The sequence below is a fragment of the Alosa alosa genome, chromosome 19, assembly GCF_017589495.1.
Source record: "Alosa alosa isolate M-15738 ecotype Scorff River chromosome 19, AALO_Geno_1.1, whole genome shotgun sequence".
NCBI classification, from domain to species: Eukaryota; Metazoa; Chordata; class Actinopteri; order Clupeiformes; family Clupeidae; genus Alosa; species Alosa alosa.
The window spans coordinates 21,756,404-21,783,968 of record NC_063207.1 but is presented as its reverse complement, the minus strand read 5'-3'; the positions used below and the strand labels follow the sequence as shown (position 1 = coordinate 21,783,968).

The 27,565-nt window shown below is 42.9% G+C and overlaps 1 protein-coding gene across 4 annotated transcripts in view; it reads right to left on the bottom strand.

Annotated features, from left to right (window-relative positions):
- Positions 1 to 8,204: 8,204 nt before the first annotated feature.
- Positions 8,205 to 27,565, bottom strand: part of esrrb (estrogen-related receptor beta) — a 53,315-nt gene continuing 33,954 nt past the window's right edge. For all 4 annotated transcript variants that reach the window (XM_048228647.1, XM_048228646.1, XM_048228644.1 and 1 more), the window contains 4 exons: positions 25,784 to 25,894; positions 25,033 to 25,194; positions 14,187 to 14,456; positions 8,205 to 11,933 (listed from right to left, as the gene is read on the bottom strand). In XM_048228647.1, the coding sequence (XP_048084604.1) occupies positions 11,689 to 11,933; positions 14,187 to 14,456; positions 25,033 to 25,194; positions 25,784 to 25,894 (788 nt within the window). In that variant the 3' untranslated portion in view covers positions 8,205 to 11,688. The remainder of the gene's footprint in view (positions 11,934 to 14,186; positions 14,457 to 25,032; positions 25,195 to 25,783; positions 25,895 to 27,565) is intronic.

Below are 27,565 nucleotides of genomic sequence, written 5' to 3'. Positions count from 1 at the left end.
AAAATGACGCCCCTGCTAAAGTACAATATAATGGACAATTTTGAAATTTTGGCCGGACGCATTTGTAAGGTCTCAAAAAGAGGACATGCCCGGGGAAAAGAGGACGTTTGGTCACTCTAGACTAAAGGTGTGAGAGAGGAAACTAACGTTCTATAGGATTGTAGCTCATGCTTTAGGCTACTTTAGCAAGAATCAAGTATACTAGGCTACATTTGTTTCCGTCTTGGCAAGTAATGGCCTCTTACACCAAACAACTTTCTCTCCTGGAAGAACTACCATGTTTATTGTGCTGGATAATGTGCGGTATGTATTTCTCCATTGATCTGACCTGATAAATCTAGAGATAATTGTCGAAGGCATTACCTATGATAATTTAACTGGTATGACAGCCAGGCATCACACCATCAAACCACTAATATCAAGTCATCCAACTTCTTACCTGTACTGAAAGGATAGAACATTCACCCCACCTGGCCTCGAACCCACGTCTCTGCAGCGCAAATTCAAATGTGTTAATAGGTTTATCGCTGATTTAGTGCATTATATATACCAGCAAATAATTCCACGTCGTGCAGCGGTCCCCAGCTTCAGCTTCCTGGGAGTGAAGATCACACAGGACCAGCAGGAGTGAATAAGGCACAACAATGCCTTTATATTCTGAGGAGCCTAAGGAGAGCCAGCACAATAATGTGGACGCACATTAGATAAATCTGTACACACACACACACAAACAGAAAAAACAGCTTCTGCTCAGCTCTGCTCGTGCCTAACTGGAGAAGTGTAAACAAATGGGGTTCAGGGTGTTTTTTATGGTATTCTTAGACCTCCTCACACATTAAGTGCTGCAAGAGGTTTTAGCGATGCCAGCTATATCGCAGCAATATCTTGTGCTGTTTTTACAAAACGTTTTTGTAACATTCAGTGAATATCTCCTCACAATCCGCTAGCTCTCCATTCTTTGAGAACACTGTCTTCTAACACAGTCCTGGCTCTGTGAACTGGAAACAAGCAAAAAGGGGCTGCCGGTCCCCCAAATAATAACAAAACTCTGTGCGGAGTTTCTTGGGGAGCACTGAATGGAGAAGTGAGCTTCCTCTCTGGTGGGTTTTGTTTGGTCTTTGGTTTAAATACAATGTAAGATGCTTTGGACAAAAATGTCTGCTAAGAAACATAAACATAAACAAATGTGACATCATCCATCATTGTTTACGCTACCCTACCTTTCAATCATACATGTTCCTTATCCCAAGATTTAGAGAGAAAGATGCTTGAATGAGTAGGGACCTGCTGCTCTCAACTGAATTACTTTGAAAGGCACATGTCCCTCCTCAAACACATCACTAGCCACTGCTGAATCCATTCCGCTTCTACGTAGCCAGTGCTCTTTGGACGACGCTGTGAACCTCAGTCCCTGCCCCTGAAGACACCAACACCGACGCTAAAACGCGTCTGCTTTAAAACATTAACACCAAGACCAAGCCATGAAAATAAAGGCTAATAAAACTATTTTAAAAGAGAGTGCCAAGTAGTTTTTCTGATTTTGGACACCAACACCTATGTCAAGACTCTGATGACTTCAGCTTCCCCTTTTCAGTGTGATCTCCTCCAATCCTCCAATCTCCAAGATACTCTGATGCATCCAGATGTGCCCCCTCATCTGTGACTTGGCTTTCTGACCATCAGTTGCCACCTCTGACAGCAGACGTGAAGACATGGTGATTGGCTATGACATCTTACAATACAAGCACACCTTTATTTTAAATCGTTCATAAACTATTTTAACACTGCTTAAAGAGAGATCTTAAAAATGGCTCCACTCTTACTGCCCGTCTTGCTGTTGTTGTGCAGATAGAAAATAGCCCGAAAGGATGGAGTTACCTGTCTTGACTCATTTGCCATTCCAAATATGCTACACAGTACACCCTCACCTTGTGAAGCTAAATTAAGACGTTATACTTAGAATTTCAATTAGTAAAGGTAAAACTTCATTATTTAGCACACTTCCATCCAAACAGACACATTACAGCAGTCAGGTATTGAGCCCTGGATGTTTAGTCAGTGGATGGCGGTGGTCCCCACTGCACTACCACGCTGGCTAACAACGATCCCGCTGCCAGCTTGGACCTTAGCGGTTCTGACATCATCCCCCAAGAACTCACTCTGGTTGTACAATGAGATAAATTGTATGAGTAATGTAATGACAAAAAATCAGTAACGCTAGCCTAGTCTGATCATTGTAAAGAGGGTGAACAATGTGTGATTCTTGACTGCAGTTACATACCCAAACTTATTCCTACAGATATTATGTATTCACTCTAATGCATGCAGTGAATAAATGAGTGAAATGGCAAAATCGGTGGTTTGTGTGAAGTTAAAAAAAGAAAACATGTCTTGAGTTCCTGTTGTCTTCAAAGGAAAAAAAAGAAAGAAGTTTAAAGGAGAAAAAAGGAGGATTTAAACCCTTGAGTAGCCTGGATGTGAGGACACTGTGGCCTCCACTTCACACATTCCAGTCTCCCAAATGTGTAAGCCACTCATATTTCCATCAGTCGGTCTGAGAGCTTTGGAGACTAGGATGGACAGGGGCGATAGAGGAAGTGAGTGATTTGCATAGAGAAGTTCATAAGCTTAGGACATAAGGATATGGTAATAAAAAGGCGCAGTAAAATATTTTAACTATGATAGAATATTAAAGGAGGCTATAAATTTAACACAGACCAGTGAAAATGACCCCTGCAATGAGCTGCACGCACATGAGAGGGAGAAACCGCTGCACTACCCCTTGTCAAAAAAAGAAAGAAAATGCCCCCACACGGCATGCTGGGAATAAATTACCCCATCCCTTGCAAAGTCTTTTCCCCCACCACAACAGGTAATGAAACTGCTTTGATTTTCAAGCAACCTGGGATGACCAGTTTTGGTGCAAATAGTGAGCCAGCACTGGAAAAGTGAATTCATATCAGGAAATGCATGACCTGCAACTAAATTGTAAATGAACATGATTTACCCTCCATTCAAGTAAGCACAATTTATATTTTAAGAGCATAAGTAATGCTAAGACTTCATGTATGTTTCAGACAGTCACGTTCTGTTTACAGCACCTCCTCTCTGCAGTTAAATAGATGATCCATAGATGGTGCTGTTTTCATTAGAATACATCAAGAATTAGACGCCCAGGTTACCTGTCATTCCTCATTTCAGCTGAAACCACTTGCCAACCTGTCCTGGAGTAAAATATGACAAAGGGAAAGTAGAAGGCAATTGTGAAGAAAACAGATAATATAACTTTTACCTGACCGGCCTGTACCTGTCCGTCCTCGTCATGATAATTGGACGGTAAGTGGAAAGCCTTACAGTAATAGTTACATCCATTTTATAACCAAAGCAAGTCAATTGTCCCCTGCACTAGTGTAGAAACTCTAATCGTGAATGTTCATGTTTTCAGTACAATGTCTGTGAGACCACTGGTTTGGGCATTGTACTTTTTGACGCAGTGATGCAGCACTGTGCTTAAGAGTTACAAGGTGTGCCCCAATTAAGGGGCAGGATGCTTCTAAGGCTAGATTCGTAGACCAGTTGCGTCATAGTGGCACGACAAGTGCTATCCCCTTTCGACGGCTCCTTCAATTTCGGCCGACAAATCCAGCCTTCTTTTCCAGTATCCAGTGGTCGCAAATGAGCAGGTGGAGAGCGTTTGTAGTGCCATCTCAGGTGGACTGACCACTGCCGTCAGTTCATCAGCTGATTCATCAACGTCAACCACAGTAACAGTCAACCTGCTGACAATACCTCCCACCAACTACACCTCATCCTTTTTACATAATTTATAGATTAGATTAGAATTGTATCCATATCAACTGATTTTGACTGCATTTATTGCTGCATGTTATTGCAACTATCATGATGTTGTTGCATTTCAAATATTTGTTGTCATATTGTTGAAATAATAATACTAGTAAAATGTCTTGCTGCTCTGTTTTGTGTGTGTGTTTGTGTGTGTGTGTATGTGTGTATATATATATATGTATATATATATATATATATATATATAGATCATTGAATTTGTATATGAATATATATATATATATATATATGTATATATATATATATATATATATATATATATGTGTGTGTGTGTGTGTGTGTGTGTGTGTGTGTGTGTGTGTGTGTGTGTGTGTGTAGTAGGCCATTGAAGTAAAGTCCGTTTCTGAAGATCATTGAATTTGTGACCCTGACTGAAATATCATTTTATGTTAAAAACTGCAACAACTATAAATAAAATACAATACAATCTTCATATATACTTTAGTTTAATCTTTACTTAGCCCAGATATCTCTTTGAATAATTTATGTATCAATAACTTGTGAATTAAAGTGCCTATTGTGCTTACATGTTACTATTCAGATTATTTAGAATTACCTATAGTGCAGCCTCCTTTATTTGCTATGCAATGACACAAATAATACCTGTCAAAACATGAAGCCAAGTCAAACAAGGGAATGAAAACTTACCGTCGGTATGAAAAAAGAATGAAAACAATCAGTTTAACCTACAGCTGGAGTTGCTGCAGCCAGCAGGTAGAGTAGCCACGCAGCCACAGCGCTACACTGGGGGCATTAGCATGGGGGCTCAGGAGTGTAGAGCTATTTCACATAAGTCAGATTAATTCTATCTAAGAGACCAGTGGGGTGTGGAGTGTTGAGTGTGAGGTGTGGGGTATGGAGTGTGGAGGTGTGTGGGGTGTGTGTGGTGTGGAGGTGTGTGGGGTGTGGAGTGTGGGGTTGTGTGGGGCTTGGGGTGTGCAGGGTGTGGTGTGAGTTGTGGGGTTGTGTGGGGCGTGGAGTGTGGAGTGTGTGGGATGTGGGGGGCGTGGAGTGTGGGGTGTTGAGTGTGAGGTGTGGGGTGTGGAGGGGTGTGGGGTGTGGTGTGTGTGGGATGTGTGGAGTGTTGAGTGTGGGGTGTGGGGGAGGGGTGTGGGGTGTGTGCAGGGTGTGGTGTGTGCTGTGGGGGTGGGGATGTCTGGCAGTCCTTCTCCCCAGCCCCCTTAAAAGGAAAATGGATTGACTCTTATTTATTTACCACATGTTTTGAGCTGATCCCATAACACTGTAAATTACCTGCATGGTCAAGGATCCACTCACAGGCAAAGTCAATGTGTGTAGGTGTCAGTGGGGATGCATGTGTGTGTGTGTGTGTGTTTGGGGCGAACGAATGAGTGAGAGTACATGTATGTGTAGAGGACATAAAGTATGTGATCTATATGACATTTAATCCAGGAGTCACATATGATCTACCATTTCCATATATCATGCTTTATGGGGCGTATAGAGCACAGAATCATATTTATGCATAGAAATATGCACCCACCAAGTGCTAACATTGAAAATGTCATTTTAAGTTCATATGGGACACAAGTCAACTTTTGTGAAATCAATACCATGTTTAAAGAGATTTAAAGATAATATCTACTTCACCGGGCATTACATTTTAAATGCTGTCTTGACCACATTCAGCAGTGAGTGGGAGGAGCCCTTGCCTTTTTTCGGGTGAAGTCTCATTGCTCTTTTGCTGACCTGAATCATTTTATTTGTTATGATATTATTGTTTTTGTTTCACTCTCTCTCTACATTGACCTGTGTTTTCTCTTTGTTGTCTACATTGATAGAACAAGAAGACTGGTATTGGTTGAATATGTCATTAAATGTTATGTTTAGTGTCGAAGAGACAGGGGGAGGAACGGTTGTATTCTCTTGGACAGCACCAGTCATCCTCCTCGGAGGGTGATTCCCTTAGGAATTCGGTGGTTCTCCAAATACCTGTAAGAAATATTCTCTACCATAATGGTACAGTCAGGGCTGGTCTTTTAAGGCCATAGGAGATTTGTAACCTTTGGCTGACATGCAGGAAAGGGCAACTCAATCCTGCCCAGACCCCCTCTCCAGGCGCTACAAAGACTGAACTATAATCAGCCACGAGTCCCTCAGAAAATGCTGTCCCTGCCTTACCTACCCACTGCAACTTCATAAACAAAATGTGTAGTTTGTTACAGATAATATAAAATAGTTAAATAAGTTTTCTCTTTTTTAAATTAATTATACCAAGAATGCATTTAATCTTTTTTCCTCTTTAAAATCACTTTAGTGTTTTTCTTGTGTACAGACACATTTTACAAATGCTATTTCTGTTTTCCCTTTTCTCTCCATCAGTATCAGAATATTTGCACATTATCTCCTTATGCCTCCATTGACCAGTCATCACTACTCCCTCTCATGTTGAAATGATATTATTCCTAAAACCAACATACATGCCTCTCGTTTTCCTCTGTTTCTGCTGGCCTTGGTGCATTCTTATTGGACTCCAGCTGAAACAGGGGTTCTAAGATAGAACAATAACTTTATTGTGGAACAGGAGAACAATGGTTGTGGAATTCTCAGTGTCTCTTCTGATATTCCAAAAACCCACTGAAATTATTTTTTTCTCTAATTTAATTGTAAATACATCCTTTAATATAATCTAAGCATCACAAATATATTAGATTGTAAAATAACCTGTAAATATGGCTTTAGGTTCCTGGGACTGATCACAGTGTGTTTACAAAAGCCTGGATCTACATGATACTAATCTTACAGTTTGATTACAATTCCAGAGAGCCAAGCTTGTTACCCTTACTCCCAGAGGGAATTGTAAATGGGTCTGTCTGTCTGTCTGTCTGTCTGTCTGTCTATCCACCTGTACGTGAGTCTGCTTAAATTGTTTGGCAGAGGATCACAACACGTCAATCCTCCAACATAATTATCCACATCCAGATACTGGATTTTTTTTTAACATTTGTTACTGACCCAATAAAGGAGCAACAAGGGTTGTCCCCAGTTCTGCAATATTCTCCAGATATTGGAATTGAATATTTTCTGTCAGCATTAAAGGTTTAATATGTGCTTAATTGTCTCTCTCTCTCTCTCTCTCTCTCTCTCTCTCTCTCTCTCTCTCTCTGTGTGTGTGTGTGTGTGTGTGTGTGTGTGTGTGTGTTTTGTCAGTGCAAAAAAATGATGAGTGCTCTTAAAAGTAAAGTTAGTATATGTTAAACTCTACAGTAACTGCTTAGCTCATGTAAATCATTTCTACTTGGAAGAGTGGAATTGGTTAGATTTCATGCAATATAAATACTATTTTACTTGTACAATTATATAGGGCAGAAAATGATTTACTACCAAGAAGCAACCTCATTTGAAAACACTGTATTTCACGATAGACTACACTCTCTGGATACCCCTGGGGTGCTCTATGCCTGATGCATCATAGCTCCAGGCGGGACAAAACGTGTCTTTTTTTAGTTTGTGACCAATGCAGTTATCAATCTCCCGTTTGGAGCGCACACTGTCTAAATAGCAAATCAACTTGCGCCCATATGTGCATCCGTTGATGTGCTGGTGAAAAGACGAGTTTGTTGTCAGGCACATTGTTGGCACACTACTGTTTTGAGGAAGCTGAAAGTGATTCTGTGATTGACCAGAAAAAAGCTGGTCAGAGGATGGCGCATCATTTCACAGTGTGGGTTAAAAAAGCGTACTACCAGGTCCCCAGCAATGACTCTTTAGTGTGTGCTGTGCTGAGTGTTTTTTACCTGGTGTGCTGGGATGAATGTCCTCAGGATTTTTATTTACTCATTTAAATGTTATTGGAGTAAGTATTTCAGTGTTCATTCTCGGTATGTTTTCAATGGCCAACCATTGTCAGTCAGTACTGTGAAAGTAAATGACTAAATCCAAAACTTGATATTCTTGTAGCCTACAAGCTCAAGTCATAGGTGGGTGCAGAATGCGTGTATACAGTATTATTCTATACCCTAGTTGCTCTGGGGACAATGGCCCTTGTAATATAGTTGACATATGTAAGTCACTTTGGATAAAAAGCGTCTGCTAAATGAATAAAGGTAAACGTAAAAGGGTGTGGATTCAAACATGCCCTATAACGCACATATGCCTCTCACGTCAGACCATCCATTTAGATTGCTAAATAGGAGCCCTCGTCTCTAAGGCAAGAAGTTTGTTTAATTTCTCTGCATTTACATAGTTAACATAACTGTTCTAACTGTTCTATGTAGATTCAGAGAAGATATTACTGAATAATAGAGTGAATTGTATTTTCCCCAGAAGTGTGTCGATGAAAATAAGTAAAAAAGAGCAATCAAGACCATGACACTACCTTAGGAGTAAATCTTGTCTTTGTTCCTTTTTCATTATTTGACATCAAAACTGAAAAATTGACACATTTGGTAAATGGACAATCAGAGTTATTATTGTACAGTGGGCAAAAATGATATAATACACACAATAAATATTTATACAGGACAGAAACAAAACCCTTTTCTGCTCCATATTTTAGACATGGGACCAATTCTGACATTACACTGTGTGAGCATATACATATACACATTCTGCCCTCCAAAAGTCTGGAAATGCTTCACATATTTTGCATAATTTACTTTGTATCAACAAGTGACAACACAGACTATGGAAGACATTTTATAAAATAAAATAAATTACAAAAGAAAAATACTAAAAGTTGGCTGACCTATATTTCCTTACAAAAATATGGTCAAGTCCATGTATCAGGAATCACAGCTGCCATAAGATGCAAGTATGATTAGAATGGTATATTACGATCATTATGTAATCAAAAGAAAAATATTATTGCTGGTCTTGTTATCAATCATGGTGAGTTACTTCTAAGATAAAAGTGAACAATTCTCATATTTCACCAACTTGTTAGGGTGATTCCAAACTTTTGAAGGGTAGTTTAAAGTGTGTATGCACACAAACACTGTATGAAGATGACTTGTAAACTGGTCACGTCCACCAGTTGTTACGTTCTTGATTGCTACTGCAAAATGCCATCAAAATTACTTCACAGACAGCAGGTATTTATAAATCCGGTACATCACAGTAGTGGCTCAGATAAAGGTTAACAGATATTGACACAAAGAACCAGTCATGGCTGTTAGGATGAGAGATGAGGTAGTTTGCAGGACACTATACTTTGTTTTCAATGACATGCCATGTGTGATTGGCCCACTGACTGCCATAGTGCTGGGCCAAAATAGTTTTCAGGAACTTTTTTTTTAATTGTTAGCCCAATGCAATTTCAGACACACTGTACTTTGGGAAAGGTGTTGTTAATTTAGGCAGATATGATATGCAGAAGTCAGAGGTTTAGATTGCCTTTGATTAAACAGGTACTCTACAGTATGATGCCTGAATATTAGTTTTTGTCTCACGGACACGAAACTCAGAGTCAGAATTGGTCCCAGTTGTCCCATGTCGTCTGGGTAAAGTGCAGTAGAACTCTTAGCCAAGACTATGGCCACTTCAAGTTTAGATAGTTTGGTAAGAAGGGATGCAGCCCACCTCTTTTAAGTAGCCAATGAGGGCATAAGGAGTTTCCCAGACCAATGACACCCACCACCTGTCCTTCAGCTTTGATGTCAGTGATGCCAGTATCAAAGTGTGACACTGTCACAATATACAGTTCACATGAATATACATGACATTGGTAATACATGAAATTACACACCATCCTCGCTTTCTAGTGTTCTTTAAAAGGCAGATTTGAGCAATGACAAATTTACAGCACAGTACTACATCTCCCATCATGCCTCCCATAGGCCTTATTGCACCACACCTCTTGGAACACCGCTGGGAAAGACGTTCCAATGCCATTTGGAGGGTAACGTCAGCTGTTTTTAACTGTCACACTAAGACCTTAGTGGGAGGGGGGGAAAGTCATTAGTTAGTTTTAGGGCTACTTGTCATCATCGTGTCTAGTTTCACAAATGACAAGCCTGTTGTGTAGACATAGGGGTCATCCCTCCCACTGCATGAGTCCACTGCCCCCTCTGGCCAACACTGCATCCTAGAAGCTAAAAATAATCCCCAGCATGCACCTGCCTTACACCTTGAATTGGCTGCACCCATATAACCGAGGCGGTGCTATAAAAAGGCCGTGCTGCTTCTAAAAATGGGGCACGCAGATGCTGGACACCTTGCTCTCTATTTGAGGAGCAACTACCCTCGGCTTAGAGAGACCCAAAATAGCACGTTTGACAAATGGGCTTTGTTTTAGTAACAGCTTCTGCCACACTGATCTTCTCTCAACTTTTTTTTTCTCCAGACAATGCACTGTATTTGCGTCATATTCCTGTTACTTTGCCAAATCTACTCTTTTTTCCCCCTCAGGTTCCCCCAAACACATGTGGTTCCCAGTGCACTTCCTTAAAGGTACAGTCCCTGATTTTGGTCAAAGGTTGTTGATATTGAAGTCAACAGCCAATCAAATCACACCCATTCCTTCTGTGCTCGTGATCAAAAGTGCTGAGTGTAGGCCTCAGTCTGAGCCACTTTGTGTCCCCTCTACAGGACTGGGAACCAAGAGTTTGTTATCCTTTGGGTGCAACCAAAATGGGCAGCGCGAGGACCTTGAGCAGTAATTAATTTGTTGAATTTGAGAAAAAGCGTATTGGTTTAGAATTGCAGTCTCTACCTATAACCATGACCAAACATGGGAGAAGATAACATCAACAACAACATCATCAACAACAACAACAAGAGGGGGAGAAAAGGACAATGACAGTGAAAGGAGATGTACAATGCACCCGGTGACTATGTTGTCACGTTGCCACGGCGGCTTAGAAACTGAAGTTAATGTCACAGATTTGTTTTTATATTAGCGTTATAGAACACAAGCAGAGATGGGGCTATGAGATCATAGATGGCCCACAGATCTCTTTATTGCTAGTTACTATGAAACAAAAAGAAGGACTAAATTGCTATGCAAGTTTTGTTAACATGTCATTTCCAGTGTGCTGCTTACTATGTTAGGTTCACGGCACAGCAGAGGTATATTTAAAAGTGATCAGGTAACAAAATCTGATATTTACTTTTTTACATTTATGTACTTGATTGTTAGACGATTGGTGAGCTGTGTGGTTTTAAAATGGAAAATGAAATGAATCAGCCATTTTCATTCTGTCCCAGCCATGTATGCTCAGTCTAACGAGTTAATATTTACAATGTTTTCAAAGCTTCCAAATATGTATCATAGCAGAGAACAGAGGAGGTCCTTTGTAATGTTAGCTAGAGTTCCCTCTTCCCTTTTATCATTAAACACAGCGTTTGGTTTTCCATTTGAGAAAGAAGACACACACAAATAAAACATGTCCAATCATATTACTGAGGGTGTAACAGCCACTCTGAGTACAGTGAATGAAGAAGAATAATCTGTTGTCATACATTGGTCAGGATAGACTAGAAAGAAAACCAAAAACCACAACAGCAAAAATCATTACTGTACAAGTATTTAGGATTTGTTATATATTTTAAATTTTCCATTTCATATGTATAGTTGGGACCCATTTTCATTTTACTTAAAAGTTCTCACAAGTTACTTCTCTCTTTTTCTTTCTTTAAAATGTCTCAGGTCCAAAAGACAGATACATAGAGTCAAGGAGAAAGAATGGGGAACAATGGGGGATGAAGAGAAGGATGCACTGGACATCCAAGTCCAAATCCAGCTTGTCTATCAGTGGCCTCCCTCCCTCTCTCTCCCATGCACCCCTCAGTTGAACTGTTGCCTTCTGATTCCTGTTGCCACACCAATACCACTGTTGCCGCGGCGACTATGCACTTCCTCTCTCAGACTTTAGCCTCCAGCATCTCCAGGAAGAGTTTGTGCATGGGCACTTTGCCCTGCACCTTGATGCTGTAGAAATGCTGCACTGCCTTGGTGGCGGTCTGCCTCAGGAGGGGAAGGGTCATGAGCAGCTTCCCAGCTCGCCGTGGGTCCTCGGCGTGCTGGCCACTCTCAAAGTCCTGCAGGGCCTCGTGCAGCGAATCCTGTAGCTTCTGCACCGCCTCCAGGTCTTCTATGTGCATGGAGTCTAAGAGTTAAGCAAGGGAGAAAGAGAAAGGCGAGCAACATTGAGACAGGAGAGGTGCCAGGTTGATACGGTGCCGTCAGAATGGAAATTTCCATTAAAGCTGGACTTTTAACAGCCAATTAACAATGTGCCCCGCATGTTTAATAATAATAATATAATAATAATAATAATATTTATTTGTGTAGCACCTTTCATACACAGAATGCAGCTCAAAGTGCTTTACATTTAGAGTATTTAGCACAATAATAGAGAAAGAAAATAATATATATATATAATTGCCCCAGTTATAGTGAATCAATCAGTCATACAGTGGAGTCAGCTATTCTGATAATACAGAATGATTTGTGTGTAAAAAAATGTAATGTTGAAATATTATTATTATATTATTATTTGCTTCAATTATTACTAGACATACGGAAATCTGTACTGTAGGTAAAATGTGTATAATGTGCTGGGGAACACACTCAAGAGCTTGACCTCTGATGTGTGTGACATGAGACTGCCAGCCTTGCTCTAGAGAGCCAACCTTACATCTATAAAACAGCACTAAAATTTGAATGACCTCATGGTAAAAAGGGAATACACACTTGCTAATTCTCCCAAAAATGTATTTATGAGAACAAGATATTTCTCACATTCAAAAGGCTTCTAAAAACATTTCAGTCGCATGATTTCTCTCCAGTACTATACACTGTGTGTGTGTGTGTGTGTGTGTGTGTGTGTGTGTGTGTGTGTGTGTGTGTGTGTGTGTGTCTACATGCATGTGTGTTTGAAGGTGAAACATGAAACATTAATGGGGGAGGCCTGTACAAGCTAAAAAAAAAAGAAAATGAAGAAACAATTTCCCTGCAATCCATCAGAGAAGCCCGTCGATACTGCTGATAAACTGCTAATTACAAAATCAATTACTATGAATTTTCACAGCACACAGACAGTGGTGCTCCCAGGAGGCCGATCTCAGAGAGTCCTTGTTCAGGTGATTAGAACATTCTGCCTCATTTGAACCTGTCACTGTCACTGTCTCTTGCCATCTCTCCCCAGCATCAGACTCTCTCTCATTCACTTCTGATCACTACGGCTTTCGTCCTGCTCTCTCTCTCTCTCTCTCTCTCTCTCTCTTTTGTCTGTCTCCATTGTATTTTTGCAGCTTGCCTTTTATCATCTTTCTTATATCACACCTCCTTTGTTCGATAAGGATCGCGATTAGAACAGAGAGCAATAGGCACCATCAGCATTTTTTTTTATTTTCAGACAGAAGAGGGGGAGGGGAGAGGAAGCCGTGTTTGTGTGTAGGAGAGAGAGAGAGAGAGAGAGAAAGAGAGGAGACAGGAATGTCCAAAGGCAGGGCCGGGCATTGATCAGAGAAGGACAAGCGCTGCCTTCTGAAAAGCAAGCTGTCGATATTGCTGCTATGCCCCCTAACCAGTGAACAAACGAGCCACATCACTCCCTGATACTCATTCCATTCCACTTAACACATTTTATTGACAGTCCCTGTGCCACTAATGAAATGCTAAATTTATCTCCCGTGGCTGCCATGTCCCCTGGCTCTTTATAGAGATAGAGGAACCAGAATGGAGGATGCCACGGATGGGTGGCATTCAATTAAAAGCTCAGCAGTACACCCTCATCCCCCAAAACCCACGCACGCACACACAGACGCACACGCACACACACACTATTGCACGCACACACACGCATTACCTGACACCTTTACCTTGCGACACGCACACGCACGCACACACACACACACACACTCTCTCTTTCTTTCTCTCTCTCTCTCTCTCTCTCTTCACTCTCATTCATGCTTTATTTGAACTACAGTTCAAACAAGCAACTTAAAATTAGATCCATATTACTTGGGAGATGTGTGCATTTTTTTGCATGCTCATTACATGGTATTTGTTTGTTTTTAGTCATCCAGTTGTTCCGATTAATTGTTAAATATTATTTCTGTTATAGGAAAACTTTTTTGGAAATGGTCTTAATCTTTATCCTGCTAGATTTAAAAAATCTATAATTATCTTATAATTCTATTGTATGTATGTACATACGTCTCATTAACCAATCCACTGTATGAACTGTACTTAGATATCTCTTACATTTAAAAGAAGAAGGGGGGTTGTAAGTAAAATGAACAAAAAGAGAAGAAAGATTTTAGTTGCAGGATTTCTCTAAGGTATAGTGCAGGAGAGAAATGTGCTACTCCATAGCTCCACAGCTGATGAGGGCCTGGCTGCGTTGACACACTACCTGAGTTGGCGAGTGCGATGGCCTTGAGGGTGACAAACTCCTCCTTCTCCACCTTGAGCTTCTTGTACTTGCGCACCAACTGTAGGATGGAGACGTAGAGGTCCAGCAGACCTGTCAGCCGTGAGTGCTCCTCATCCATCACGTAGTCCTCGGCGTAGACCAGCTCGTCCTCGTAGGGCAGCGAGCGGAACACAATGCTCAGGATCAGGATCTCCATCCAGGCACTCTGCAGCAGACTCATCTGGTCCCCCAGAGACAGGCTGGAAAAGCCTGCAACACAAAGGCACAGGGAGGGGGGGAGGGAGACCGAGAGGGAGAAATTATTATGATGCTTATTTCTACAGTATCTGTGTGTTAGTGTGTATGTGTGTGTGTGAGTTTGTGTGTGTGTGTGTGTGTGTGTGTGTGTGTGTTTGTCTATTTTTAATTGGGGTGCTGGAGGACTGCTAGTGCATAGAAGGTCTGAATTACACATTTTGGCAACTACATGCGTAGAACAGGTTTACAACAGGTTTACAAAGAATTCATGACCACTTTTAATTTTCCAGATAAACCCAGTCCATAATAAAAAAAACATGCAGTAAATCAAATAACACAAAACAACAATAATTATAATCTTTTAAAATCACTGATAATTTCATAGCATGAACAAGCAAAATATGTATTACAACAAAATTTCAGTCTTGTTGAGATGTGTTGTGTGTGTGTGTGTGTGTGTGTGTGTGTGTGTGTGTGTGTGTGTGTGTGTGTGTGTGTGTTTTAGAGGTTCATGTTACAGCTTGGTATTTTTTATTACATTTCATCACATAGATTGATTATCACAATAATCACGTTCATTTTGCTTAGATTATATTACAATGCTCTCTAGTTTGTTAGGAAGGCTCATTCTGAAATCGGTCTTGGGGTGGACCAACTGTCATCCCTCCCTCTTTTAACTGCCAGTTACACAGTCTCTTTCTCTCCTCCTCCTCTATCTTACTCGTTCATGATGAACAAAACACACATGGATGTAATGTGCCACAGCATATTACGTGTAACACAGAGACATTCAAATTACAATTGTCATCAAATACAGTTAATGAAACAGCGATTACTAACTCCTACTCCTTCTGACACAAGTCAACGTAAAGACTTCTCTAAAGCCTGGCGGTCATGTCGGCCTGACCAAAAGTTGTTGTTGTGTGTGACGTCAACATGCAGATAACCATCTCATTCATATGGGCCCATTTTGTCTCTACCCCACCCATTTGCTGTTGATAAACCCTGTGGCCCCTGGGCGCTTCCATTTTGGTCAGATTTAAGGCCATCTTAAAAGCATCTGATAATACTAAATGATTGCTTTTATACGTTTACTGTTGCCCCTGCTATGGGGTTCCCACTTACAGTATTTAAGCCAGAGGAGGAGTCTGAAGGCAAACGCAGGGGCAGGGGTACAGTACAAACAAAGTGGACAGACACATCTAGCCTTTTCATATAAATGATCTCACTGAGAAAGAGTTGAAGGGCTGATGTTTATCTCCACGTGACAGAATGACATTACTGTGTGTGTGTGTGTGTGTGTGTGTGTGTGTGTGTGTGTGTGTGTGTGTGTGTGTGTGTGTGTGAGTGCGTGCGTGCGTGCCTGAGTGCGTGCGTGCCTGAGTGCGTGTGTGCGTGCCTGAGTGCGTGCGTGCCTGAGTGCGTGCGTGCGTGCCTGAGTGCGTGCGTGCCTGAGTGCGTGCGTGCCTGAGTGCGTGCGTGCCTGAGTGCGTGCGTGCCTGAGTGCGTGCGTGCCTGAGTGCGTGCGTGCGTGCCTGAGTGCGTGCGTGCCTGAGTGCGTGCGTGCCTGAGTGCGTGCGTGCCTGAGTGCGTGCGTGCCTGAGTGCGTGCGTGCCTGAGTGCGTGCGTGCCTGAGTGCGTGCGTGCCTGAGTGCGTGCGTGCGTGCCTGAGTGCGTGCGTGCCTGAGTGCGTGCGTGCCTGAGTGCGTGCGTGCCTGAGTGCGTGCGTGCCTGAGTGCGTGCGTGCCTGAGTGCGTGCGTGCGTGCCTGAGTGCGTGCGTGCGTGCCTGAGTGCGTGCGTGCCTGAGTGCGTGCGTGCGTGCCTGAGTGCGTGCGTGCCTGAGTGCGTGCGTGCCTGAGTGCGTGCGTGCCTGAGTGCGTGCGTGCCTGAGTGCGTGCGTGCCTGAGTGCGTGCGTGCGTGCCTGAGTGCGTGCGTGCCTGAGTGCGTGCGTGCCTGAGTGCGTGCGTGCGTGCCTGAGTGCGTGCGTGCCTGAGTGCGTGCGTGCCTGAGTGCGTGCGTGCCTGAGTGCGTGCGTGCCTGAGTGCGTGCGTGCCTGAGTGCGTGCGTGCCTGAGTGCGTGCGTGCGTGCCTGAGTGCGTGCGTGCCTGAGTGCGTGCGTGCCTGAGTGCGTGCGTGCGTGCCTGAGTGCGTGCGTGCCTGAGTGCGTGCGTGCCTGAGTGCGTGCGTGCCTGAGTGCGTGCGTGCCTGAGTGCGTGCGTGCCTGAGTGCGTGCGTGCGTGCCTGAGTGCGTGCGTGCCTGAGTGCGTGCGTGCGTGCCTGAGTGCGTGCGTGCGTGCCTGAGTGCGTGCGTGCCTGAGTGCGTGCGTGCCTGAGTGCGTGCGTGCCTGAGTGCGTGCGTGCCTGAGTGCGTGCGTGCCTGAGTGCGTGCGTGCCTGAGTGCGTGCGTGCCTGAGTGCGTGCGTGCCTGAGTGCGTGCGTGCCTGAGTGCGTGCGTGCCTGAGTGCGTGCGTGCCTGAGTGCGTGCGTGCGTGCCTGAGTGCGTGCGTGCCTGAGTGCGTGCGTGCCTGAGTGCGTGCGTGCCTGAGTGCGTGCGTGCCTGAGTGCGTGCGTGCCTGAGTGCGTGCGTGCGTGCCTGAGTGCGTGCGTGCGTGCCTGAGTGCGTGCGTGCCTGAGTGCGTGCGTGCCTGAGTGCGTGCGTGCCTGAGTGCGTGCGTGCGTGCCTGAGTGCGTGCGTGCGTGCCTGAGTGCGTGCGTGCGTGCCTGAGTGCGTGCGTGCCTGAGTGCGTGCGTGCCTGAGTGCGTGCGTGCCTGAGTGCGTGCGTGCCTGAGTGCGTGCGTGCGTGCCTGAGTGCGTGCGTGCCTGAGTGCGTGCGTGCCTGAGTGCGTGCGTGCGTGCCTGAGTGCGTGCGTGCCTGAGTGCGTGCGTGCCTGAGTGCGTGCGTGCGTGCCTGAGTGCGTGCGTGCGTGCCTGAGTGCGTGCGTGCGTGCCTGAGTGCGTGCGTGCCTGAGTGCGTGCGTGCCTGAGTGCGTGCGTGCCTGAGTGCGTGCGTGCCTGAGTGCGTGCGTGCCTGAGTGCGTGCGTGCCTGAGTGCGTGCGTGCGTGCCTGAGTGCGTGCGTGCCTGAGTGCGTGCGTGCCTGAGTGCGTGCGTGCCTGAGTGCGTGCGTGCCTGAGTGCGTGCGTGCCTGAGTGCGTGCGTGCCTGAGTGCGTGCGTGCCTGAGTGCGTGCGTGCCTGAGTGCGTGCGTGCCTGAGTGCGTGCGTGCCTGAGTGCGTGCGTGCGTGCCTGAGTGCGTGCGTGCCTGAGTGCGTGCGTGCCTGAGTGCGTGCGTGCGTGCCTGAGTGCGTGCGTGCCTGAGTGCGTGCGTGCCTGAGTGGGGACAGTTTAAGGGGAGAAAAAATTAAGAAGAAGCAAGAGACAATAACCGGGTCCAAGGAAAATCAATTTTGTCTAAAAGTGACATATACAACATTTGATTACGTAAAAACAGCAAAAAACTATGGTCTACTTTTTTAAAATGTCAATTTACAATTAGTTTAGAAGTGTAGAATACATATAGGATTTGTGTTGCAGAATCCATGAATTGTTGTATTTGTGACTGTTGGCTACAGTGGCAAAAGCAGGTCCCAATCTAAGCCCACTGAGACTTGAGATTCAAAAAGTGAGAGTATACAAAGAGAGAGTACAAAGAACCAAGGAGAGTTTTGTAGATAAAGCTGCTGAATTTTGATCGACGTTTTTCAATGGTTCATTTTCTTTTTTTGAAAATGTATCAAACAATGTTTAGTTAGAGCACCAATATCTGGTCAGTACATAACTTGGGAATCATCTATAGAAAATCATAAAGATTGCACATACACTTTATGTGGCTTTGAGACAATTAGATTCTGTTGACAAGACAAAACACATCTCCTATACTCAAACATTTTGATTGAACTTGATTGGCTTGTGTAATTAAAACAGACTGATATATGAAAATGAAACAAATGATGTAAGAAAGACCATTTTGTCAGCATTGTCAAAAGATGTGTCTACTAACTTTTGTGGGAATCACATGAACAACCTCCAACTATTTTGGTTTACTATCACTTCAAAATCTTCAAAAGTTGGGAAGATGTTAACGGCTGGGATCAGGGATCATAGAAGGGTCAAAGACAATGATTGCAACACGGCTAAAATGTTCTTTGCTCTAGTTCTATTTTGCCAAGGAGCAAGATAATCTTAACCTGACCCTAGCCAGATGAATTTCGCTCCGCCTAGCTCCACTCATCCATCTGGAACCGATCCATTGAAGTGTTGCTTCAGAAGGCTGGGCCTAATCAAAAAATGCTTGCATATGATTGAATAAGCCACTTGTCCATCATCTATTGACGTGCTACTTCAACCACTCACATCGAAGCCAACCCATGACGCTAATAACAGTCTCACAGTCGCTTCTACGCTATGTCACATCTATGAAACTCCCGCCCTGCTTTCCTGATTGGCTGAACCATAAAGTCGGTTGCAGAAATCACTCTCGATGGAAGAGGTCCCAGATGGATGTGAGTGAAGCTAGGCGGAGCTAAGCGGAACGAAATTCATCTGGCTAGGGTCAGGTTAAGAGAATCTATGGTATTGTGGAAAATGTTTCCATAGGGACTTTCTTTACTTTTGCACTTCATTTATTGTCAATTTGACATAAAAAATGTCAAAATGTAAAATTCAATATATACATACACCCTAATTTAGTGTATTCACATTCAGGTATTTCAACAATGATAAGATAATAAGATAATTCAAAGATTATAGTAGAAAATTAATCATCTCTCAATTCATATTTTTCTGAGCTCTTCCTGTTCACCATTCTCTCAATGTATGTCTTTTTCCAAGCTTTGAGCTATCCTCATTAGCCTTCACTCCCTGCCATGGAAATGGGTGATTTGTGCTGTGGAGTGTAAACAATCGGACGTTTCATAATGTTAAATACAGCGACAGCCTTATTTAATGGCAGTGTGACCCTATGACCCTCATGCTCATGTGCCTTTAACTCTCCCAAGAGGGCCACAAACCCCAGTTGGTCATTATATAGCATTACAGAGGTCCACGACATGCTCGGAAACACCTCTATCAGACCCTTTAATAAGGTGTCATTAATCTCCTTAGCTGACCAGTCTGACCACAGACCATCTAAGAAGGGGGACTGTCAGTGGACAGCTGAGTGAAACTCTTTGTGCCGAGAAAATATGGATTATATGACGATTTTAGCCGAGAAAATATGGATTATATGACGATTTTATGAAATAACAATAACAACAAGCATGGAATCCAGTAGCAGAGGTTCTAAAATTTAGATCACAAAGCCAAGAAATACAACATGCACACACTGGCCCACAATGCATGTTTGACTCTTATTCACCTTTTGTCCTCCCTCACAAACCTTCTGACTATGTGCAGCCCCCACCACACCACACCACCTGATTACGCTATCCATCTTTATCTATGGACGCTGAGGCCTGTCACAGGGCCAAATTGAAAACACCAAGGCCTGTCTGTTGGTGTCTATGTTTAGTGAGATGTGCTCAGATCCTCAGCAATATTCACACACTACTACAAGGGGACTAAACAGGGAGCCCAGGCCCAGGTTTCCTAACCACAGCTACACATTGAGATTTCACTTGTAAATGCTAAAGAAAATATACATATTAGAGATGAAAAATGAGCAGGGAAATGAGGTGAGTGGGGAGCATAATTTGTGTATTTGTTTGGATTATGTGTGAGGTTTATGTGTACACCTCAAAGGTTTAGCCAAGTGTCACACAGACATAGTGGATTAGGTCGATATAATGTGTTCATGGGATACAACTATGTTAAAGTAAGATGTTATAGTTTATCAATTAGTCTTGTCTTGATTTAATGTAAACTACCGGTATGTTAAGATGTTACAGTTTATGAATTAGTCTTGATTTAATGTAAACTATGTTAAGATGTTACAGTAATCTTTTAGTCTTGTCTTGATTTGATCCCATTTCACAGCAGCATAAATACAGTGTAAATGTATTTGGGAATAAGTAGTCAGGTGGTGTGATGGAACATCAAGGAAATATGTTCGGTGGTCCTTATTATACAAATCACTCCAGCAATCCTAAACAGAGAAAGGTATTACTTAAGGGAAGGAATAACAAAGCTACAATCTTTCAGATGTGATCATCATTCCCTGCTTAATCTATGTCATTTTTGTCAATCTTGTGAAAGGCAAATCAATAACTATGAAGTCAAGGCCTTTGTTCTGCTCTGTGCATTTCTCCTGGGTTTGTCTGTGTGATCCTTTCTGATCCTGAGGTTTTATTGTACCTTCCCCTGCTGTTGACTATAGAGTACACATGAGTTGGTGTAGTGACGTCAGGTTATTAAGATATGCCCTGAGACGGAAAAAACTGATGAGTCTTATGGAATCACAGCTCCGAACTTTAGAGGTTTATCAAGTCAACTTTGGAGGTTCATCAAACAAGTAATTCTAAGGAGATAAGGTCATGAATCAGGAACAGATTAGAAAGATGTTTGTTGGGCAGTGAGCTGAGGTGGTCTGCCCAGAAATTTGCTGTTTGTCCTTTAGAGTACCGAGCCATCTTCTGATGTTATTGGATTATGCATCACATTTGTAGTCCATGGACAGGTCCGGTCGCACACATCCTTAATTCCATTGGTGTTTTGAGCTAACGCTATTTTCCAACAACCCTGAGCTGTTTTCGTGCCTCAGCACGAATGGCATTTAGTAGCAGTGTCATACAGGCTTTGGATTTTCTAGCAGTGTCAACGTTGTTTGCTTCTGTTGCTGATATCGCCCAAAACACTGTGAGATGCCAAGTGTCATGCACTGGTTATCTGTGACATGAATGCACTCAGAGTTATGAAATACATTTCATATTTGCCCAGGGATTGCTGCTTCTTTTAGCAAAAAAAATAAATAAAAAAACTCAATCAAAAAGTCAATCTACTTGTCTTTTTGCATTCTGACAGGTTCAAAGCCCAGCAGTCTAAAAAAGTATTCACACCCATTTCTATCTGCAACCCCTTGTGATGTTGAGCACTGCTGGAAGCAAGCTTTAGTTAACCAGGCATAAAACATCCCAATAACAAACATAACAGCATGAACAGGACGGTTCCATTGTATTGTTTTGCTTTAGTGTCTTTACTACAAAAAACACTGTTCAGCTATTCCAATTTTGTATTAGGCTACACTAAATAAAATGTGCAGAGTAGAACAGAGCAAAGAGCATAGGGCCTAGCCTACAAGACTTGTGCTGAGTCAAAATCAGTTATAATTTAGCATTTATTAATTCCCTTACTATCTTACCTTCTCATATTCAAATTTATTCTTCAAAACACTCTTGTGCAGGCAGAATTCCACACACTGTTGGACACTTACAAGTGGCAAATAGCAGGCACTATTTTGCACGTCTTGAGTAGCCTGGGCCTGTTATGTTCACACGTCATAAAACAAACTAAAAATAGTATCATAATACATTTTTACATAATTTGTATGTCTGTGTATCTTGTTTAAGTCAATTAAGTTAAAAAAGCAGCTGTGATGACACCGATAGCACCACATTGGGGGATATTTCAGCACAGTTTAAATGGACAGCACCACTTAAATACTATAGAATGGTTTGGACTAAAATTAATCTAGGGTCTATTTATGGATGATAACGAGTTCAAACTTTCATTTCGGAGCAAAAATATGTTATTTGGAGGAGTTTATAATACAAACATGCATCACAATCAGCCAGACAGATCTGCGCAGCGCTGCAAGAAGTCAAACACTGATATTAAGCTACCAAAAGACGAGCTAATGCACTGACTTCATAAACAGTCCTTATTATAACCTCTCTGTACACTTTCAAAGTTTACAATACTTACGATTTGGCTATTGGGGCCCTCTCCACACTACCACCGAAGTGAAAAGCTATTTTGAGCCTTGTCAGTGGTTTAAAAATAGCAATCTTTTTTGACGTGGCACCAGGGCCGCTGCTACGAACTATAAGCCATTTAGTTGCTAATGCAAATAATGGTCTAGCTCAAAACCCCTCAGATTAAAATATGTTTGTTCCCAGATGGAAGTTAGACCCTAGGTTATTTTGGGTTTGGACTATTCCTTTAAGAGCGAAGCACGCACGTTCACGCTACAAGCATATTACAGTAGACGCTCAAGAGATCACTCATTGGAACACTTGACAGCTAGCCAACTTCAGGCTGGTTATTACTGTAGTCCAGATAGTGACAATTTTGTCAGTATCATGTACCGAGAAGTTCAGTTCTGGGCGAACAAGACTTCATAACCTGCCTCAATTTACACAGTCATTCAAGTCTGTGAGAAAGAGCTAACCTTGGTTATCAGCACACAATGAAATCACAATGAAATCATGATGAAAAACAAAAAAAACAAACACTTTTTTTACAGTTTTCCAAACCTTTCACACAAAGGCCAATAAATCAGACTTGGGGACATCATCCTTTGTCCTAATTTGCACCAGAGCAGACCTCAAGTGGGAAGAGTTATAAATATCAGCAGTGCAGACAGGTGCTGGAGTGAATGAGAAGGCTTGTTCTAAAGTTCAGTAGAGTTTCCAGCTATAGAAAATAAATAGCTAATAGACTAACACCCAGATTTGAGATGTGTGTGTTTGAAGTGCACTAAATCACCTGGAAAACACATTTTTGAATACATAGATCGATAGATCGATAGATAGAGTAATCTCCCGTCTCCAGTTCACTCCAATGGGAGTAGGTGATGTATAGTCATAATGGGAATAGCGGTACGTTCAATCACTCTACAAATGTATGGAACATTGATATAGTAATAAATATAGCAGGAAGGCATTAGGGATTGTTTAGGGACTGGTCTGTGTTTACCTTCATCCAAGTAAATAGTGTTTCTCTAGGAGCTAGTCTCTCAGAAGGTTAAATGGAAGGGCCGATAAAGGCATGCTAAAAGGCCACTGCCACTACTGCCCCCGTCTCTCAATCACTAATTAGAGCAGGAAGCAACCTCTTCACAGCAAATTGCCACTCACAAAGCATCTTTTCAGATGTCCCAGAAAAGGGGGCAATAAAAAACCAATTGAGAATCTTGAGAGCCAATTTCCTTGATTTATAAACTGCTACCCTTCCACTCTGGTCACTGGCTTTTTGTCAATGCCCTAATCAATGTTTCCCTACTATAATGAACTGTTAATCTTTTTAATTTCATTGCCAACAGGCTAAAAATCTATCACAATGTAATCAGTGCTGTCCTGCCATTCAGGTGAGAGTCAGGGGTGGGCTGCTCCTCATGCTACTGAGGGGGACTGGGTGGGGTGGGGTGGGCTGCTCCTAATGCCCCTGAGGGGGTGGGTGGGGTGGGCTGCTCCTCATGCTACTGATGGGGAGTGGGTAGGGTGGGCTGCTCCTCATGCTATTGAGGGGGAGTGGGTGGGGTGCTCCTCATGCTACTAAGGGGGAGTGGATGAGGTGGGGTGGGCTGCTCCTCATGAGGGGGAGTGGGTGGGGTGGGGTGGGCTGCTCCTCATGAGGGGAAGTGGGTGGGGTGGGGTGCTGGAGGACATATAGTTAAGGGTCACAGTAAAGCCATTTAAAGTGTGGTAAATTTGCAGTGTTTAGTAAGCAATTAGAGCAAGCAAGGCAGGCAGTGCTAAATCTGAAAATGGATGTTAATTTGAACAACATTGTTGCTGTAAATATACTATAAATGTTTCCATGGCCCTAGTCTCTTCATGACGAGGCAATGTTACCTGTTTGGATTATTTTTTCCGCTTACTGCCCTATAGTGGTTCTTGAACAGGCCCATAATAATGACTTTGAAATGGAAGCCAGGCTGGTTTGCCAAACAGCTTGTTTAATCCAATGTCATGAGTTTTTTTTGCAATCTGTGCTTTGACAAGCATATACTGATCAAATGATACTGCATGTGTTATATGCATGTGCAGTCTTGTTTGAAATGAGACAACTTACAGTAGGCCTATTTACTTTCTCATCAGCTCATGCAATGTAAGGAGGAAGGAATAAACTATTATAATTCTATTTTCTACTAGATGTACATTATTGTACCGGCATGGGAACTGTCTAAAATGCATTGACTGAGGTTTATAGATCATTTGGTTCTTACATTTTGAATGGTATTCCAGTTTTGTTAAGTCTATACAATTTAGAGACTAGAGATATAGGCTATTTCACATTATTTTATAAATTCCATTTTCACTGTTCTATTCTCTATTTTTGTTTGCGATTTAAAAGCTAAAGTTGATTTATTTGTACCTTACCTTAGAACAACTAACATTCTTATAACCAACACAAAGCACATGCAATACTAACTACTGGCAGAAAGGATCTCAAAGACCCTGTTTGTCTATATGGCTTCCTGATTATGAACTGTGTGTGTGTGTGTGTGTGTGTGTGTGTGTGTGTGTGTGTGTGTGTGTGTGTGTGTGTGTGTGTGTGTGTGTGTGTGTGTGTGTGTGTGTGTGTGTGTGTGTGTGTGTGTGACATTGGCGAGCACCTCTCCACCTGCTTGAACACTTGTGTACACTTTACAACTTGGTGTGTGTGTGTGTGTGTGTGTGTGTGTGTGTGCATGTACAGTAAGCCACCTACCTGGGATGTGTTTGGCCCAACCAATGATGACCACGAGCTCACGGTCAGCCAGATCACAAAGGGTGGTGAGAGCTTTGATGTCACTCTCTGGCATGGTGGGGTCTGGCATGGCGTAGATCTTCTCTGGCTCTGCCACCAGCAGGTGGGACACAATCTTTGTCACTGAAAGTCAAAGAAAAGGTGAGGCGGTGTGAGGTTGGAGCATCAACGTATTTTGATGTTGATAAGTTTAAGTTGTCTGTTGTGAAAGTTCAGATATTTCTATTTTAGTTACATACAGCACATTTAATGCACCTCTTATAGTTATTTATTTAAGATATGTTTTTATCCAAAGGAGGTATTTCTTGAAAAACACATCTACCTTTGCGTGTATAATTTATAGTACATATTGCAAAGTGTAACCTTTGCTGTACAGTAGTCATACAGTAGAAACAAGTGGCATAAGTACATTGGCAATCCAAAGGTCTAGCTAACACGTGACATGTGAGTTTTGGATTGGATTGTAAAATCAATTAATTACGATGAGTGAACAGCATGTAGAGTGTGATAGCACCTGTCCCATATTCTCTACTGAAATTCCCTAATGGGAATAAGGAGTCAGAAAATGATTGGCTCTTGACGACACTGTTCTGCTGTGCTGTGTGCATGCGTGAGATGTGCATGTGTGAGATGTGCATGTGTGAGATGTGCATGTGTGAGATGTGCATGCGTGAGATGTGCATGCGTGAGATGTGCATGTGTGAGTGCTCACAGGGTTTCTTTGCAGGGGGAGGGACTGTGAGGCCCAAATACGCACTGCTCTCTGCGTCTAATCTTCTCTTGTACTTCTGCCGACCCCCTCGCACTCTATCCAAGCGCACGCCTGAGGGAGAGAGGATCAGTGTGTAAGAAACACAACTGAACGGAAGACAGAAACTCATACTGTACTGTACATACACTGGGAGAGAGAGGATTATACACAGGCAACGTACACACACAATTCTGTCATGTGACATACTGTACTCATGAGTTACATGTAAAAAAATAAGAGTAAATGTAGCCCACTACTTCATCAGTGCCCAGTGGACTTCTATACACACTCTAGATGGATAGAGTTCTTTATTAATTGAACATTATTCATGTCTCTCAGACACACAGCACACACACTAACATTTGTCACACACAAACGGAGAGCCAAAATGTAAGTGTTAATAAATCATTTCTTAATTTGATGGTGAAATAAAAAAATTGCGTAAAACATAATGTGTGTGTATGTGTGTGTGTGTGTGTGTGTGTGTGTGTGTGTGTGTGTGTGTGTGTGCGATCATAGAGGTCAATGCTCTCACACACTGGCTTGTAATTACACTGCTTTCAGGAGAGGTGACAGGAATGTAAATGAGATGCCTGCGTTAAGTGTACCACCGCCACACATATCCCACCCTCACCCACACACACACACACACTCACGCACACATACCCCACCCTGACTCACACACAACACACACTTAGGCACATACACACACACACACACTCACATAACACACACACACACCACCCCATATATCCCACCCTGACCCCCCCACACACTCTCACACACACACACACACACACACACACACACACACACACACGCACACATATCCCACCCTGACCCCCACACGCACGCACACACACTCACACACACACACACACACACACGCACACACACACACTCACGCACACATATCCCACCCTGACCCCCCCACACACACGCACGCACACACTCTCACACACACACACACACACACACGCACACACACACTCACGCACACATATCCCACCCACACACACACACACACACACACACACACACACACACACACACACTGACGCACACGTACCCCACTCTGACTCACACACAACACACACACACACACACACACACACACACACACACACACACACACACACACACACCACCCCCCCACATATCCCATCCTGACCCACAAACACACACACACACACACACCACCACCACCACACATACCCCACTCTGACCCACACACAACACACACTCACACATACCCAGGGGTTAAAGTGTGTGTGTGGGGTGAAAAGCAGTGACACCACCACAACTGGTATCAATCAGTGATATAAATGGCGGTGTTTTGCTTTGATCACTGGATGGTTAGTGGATTAGGTGTGTTCATCTGTTATCACAATGAATTGGAAGATAATGGGTGAACTATAGTGCAAGCACTAGATTATCAACCATGCATGGGGTCAAGTGATGAAGGTCCAGGTCTGAATTCAACTCAAATTTTATGATCCCATTCCCACTATCTCTGACACACATTTCCTATCTCTCTCCATCTAAAGGCAAAAAATAAAATAAAAATCAACTAAAAAAATACAACATATTATAACAAAAATAGATGCTAAAATGAAACTAAAAACTATCAGCATCTCTGCAATCACTGTAAATACTCATGTCTGAGGCCATGTCTTTCAGGGGAGAGAAATAATGACACTGACACCTTGAAAGCTTTGAAATTGACAAATCCCATGTTATGCA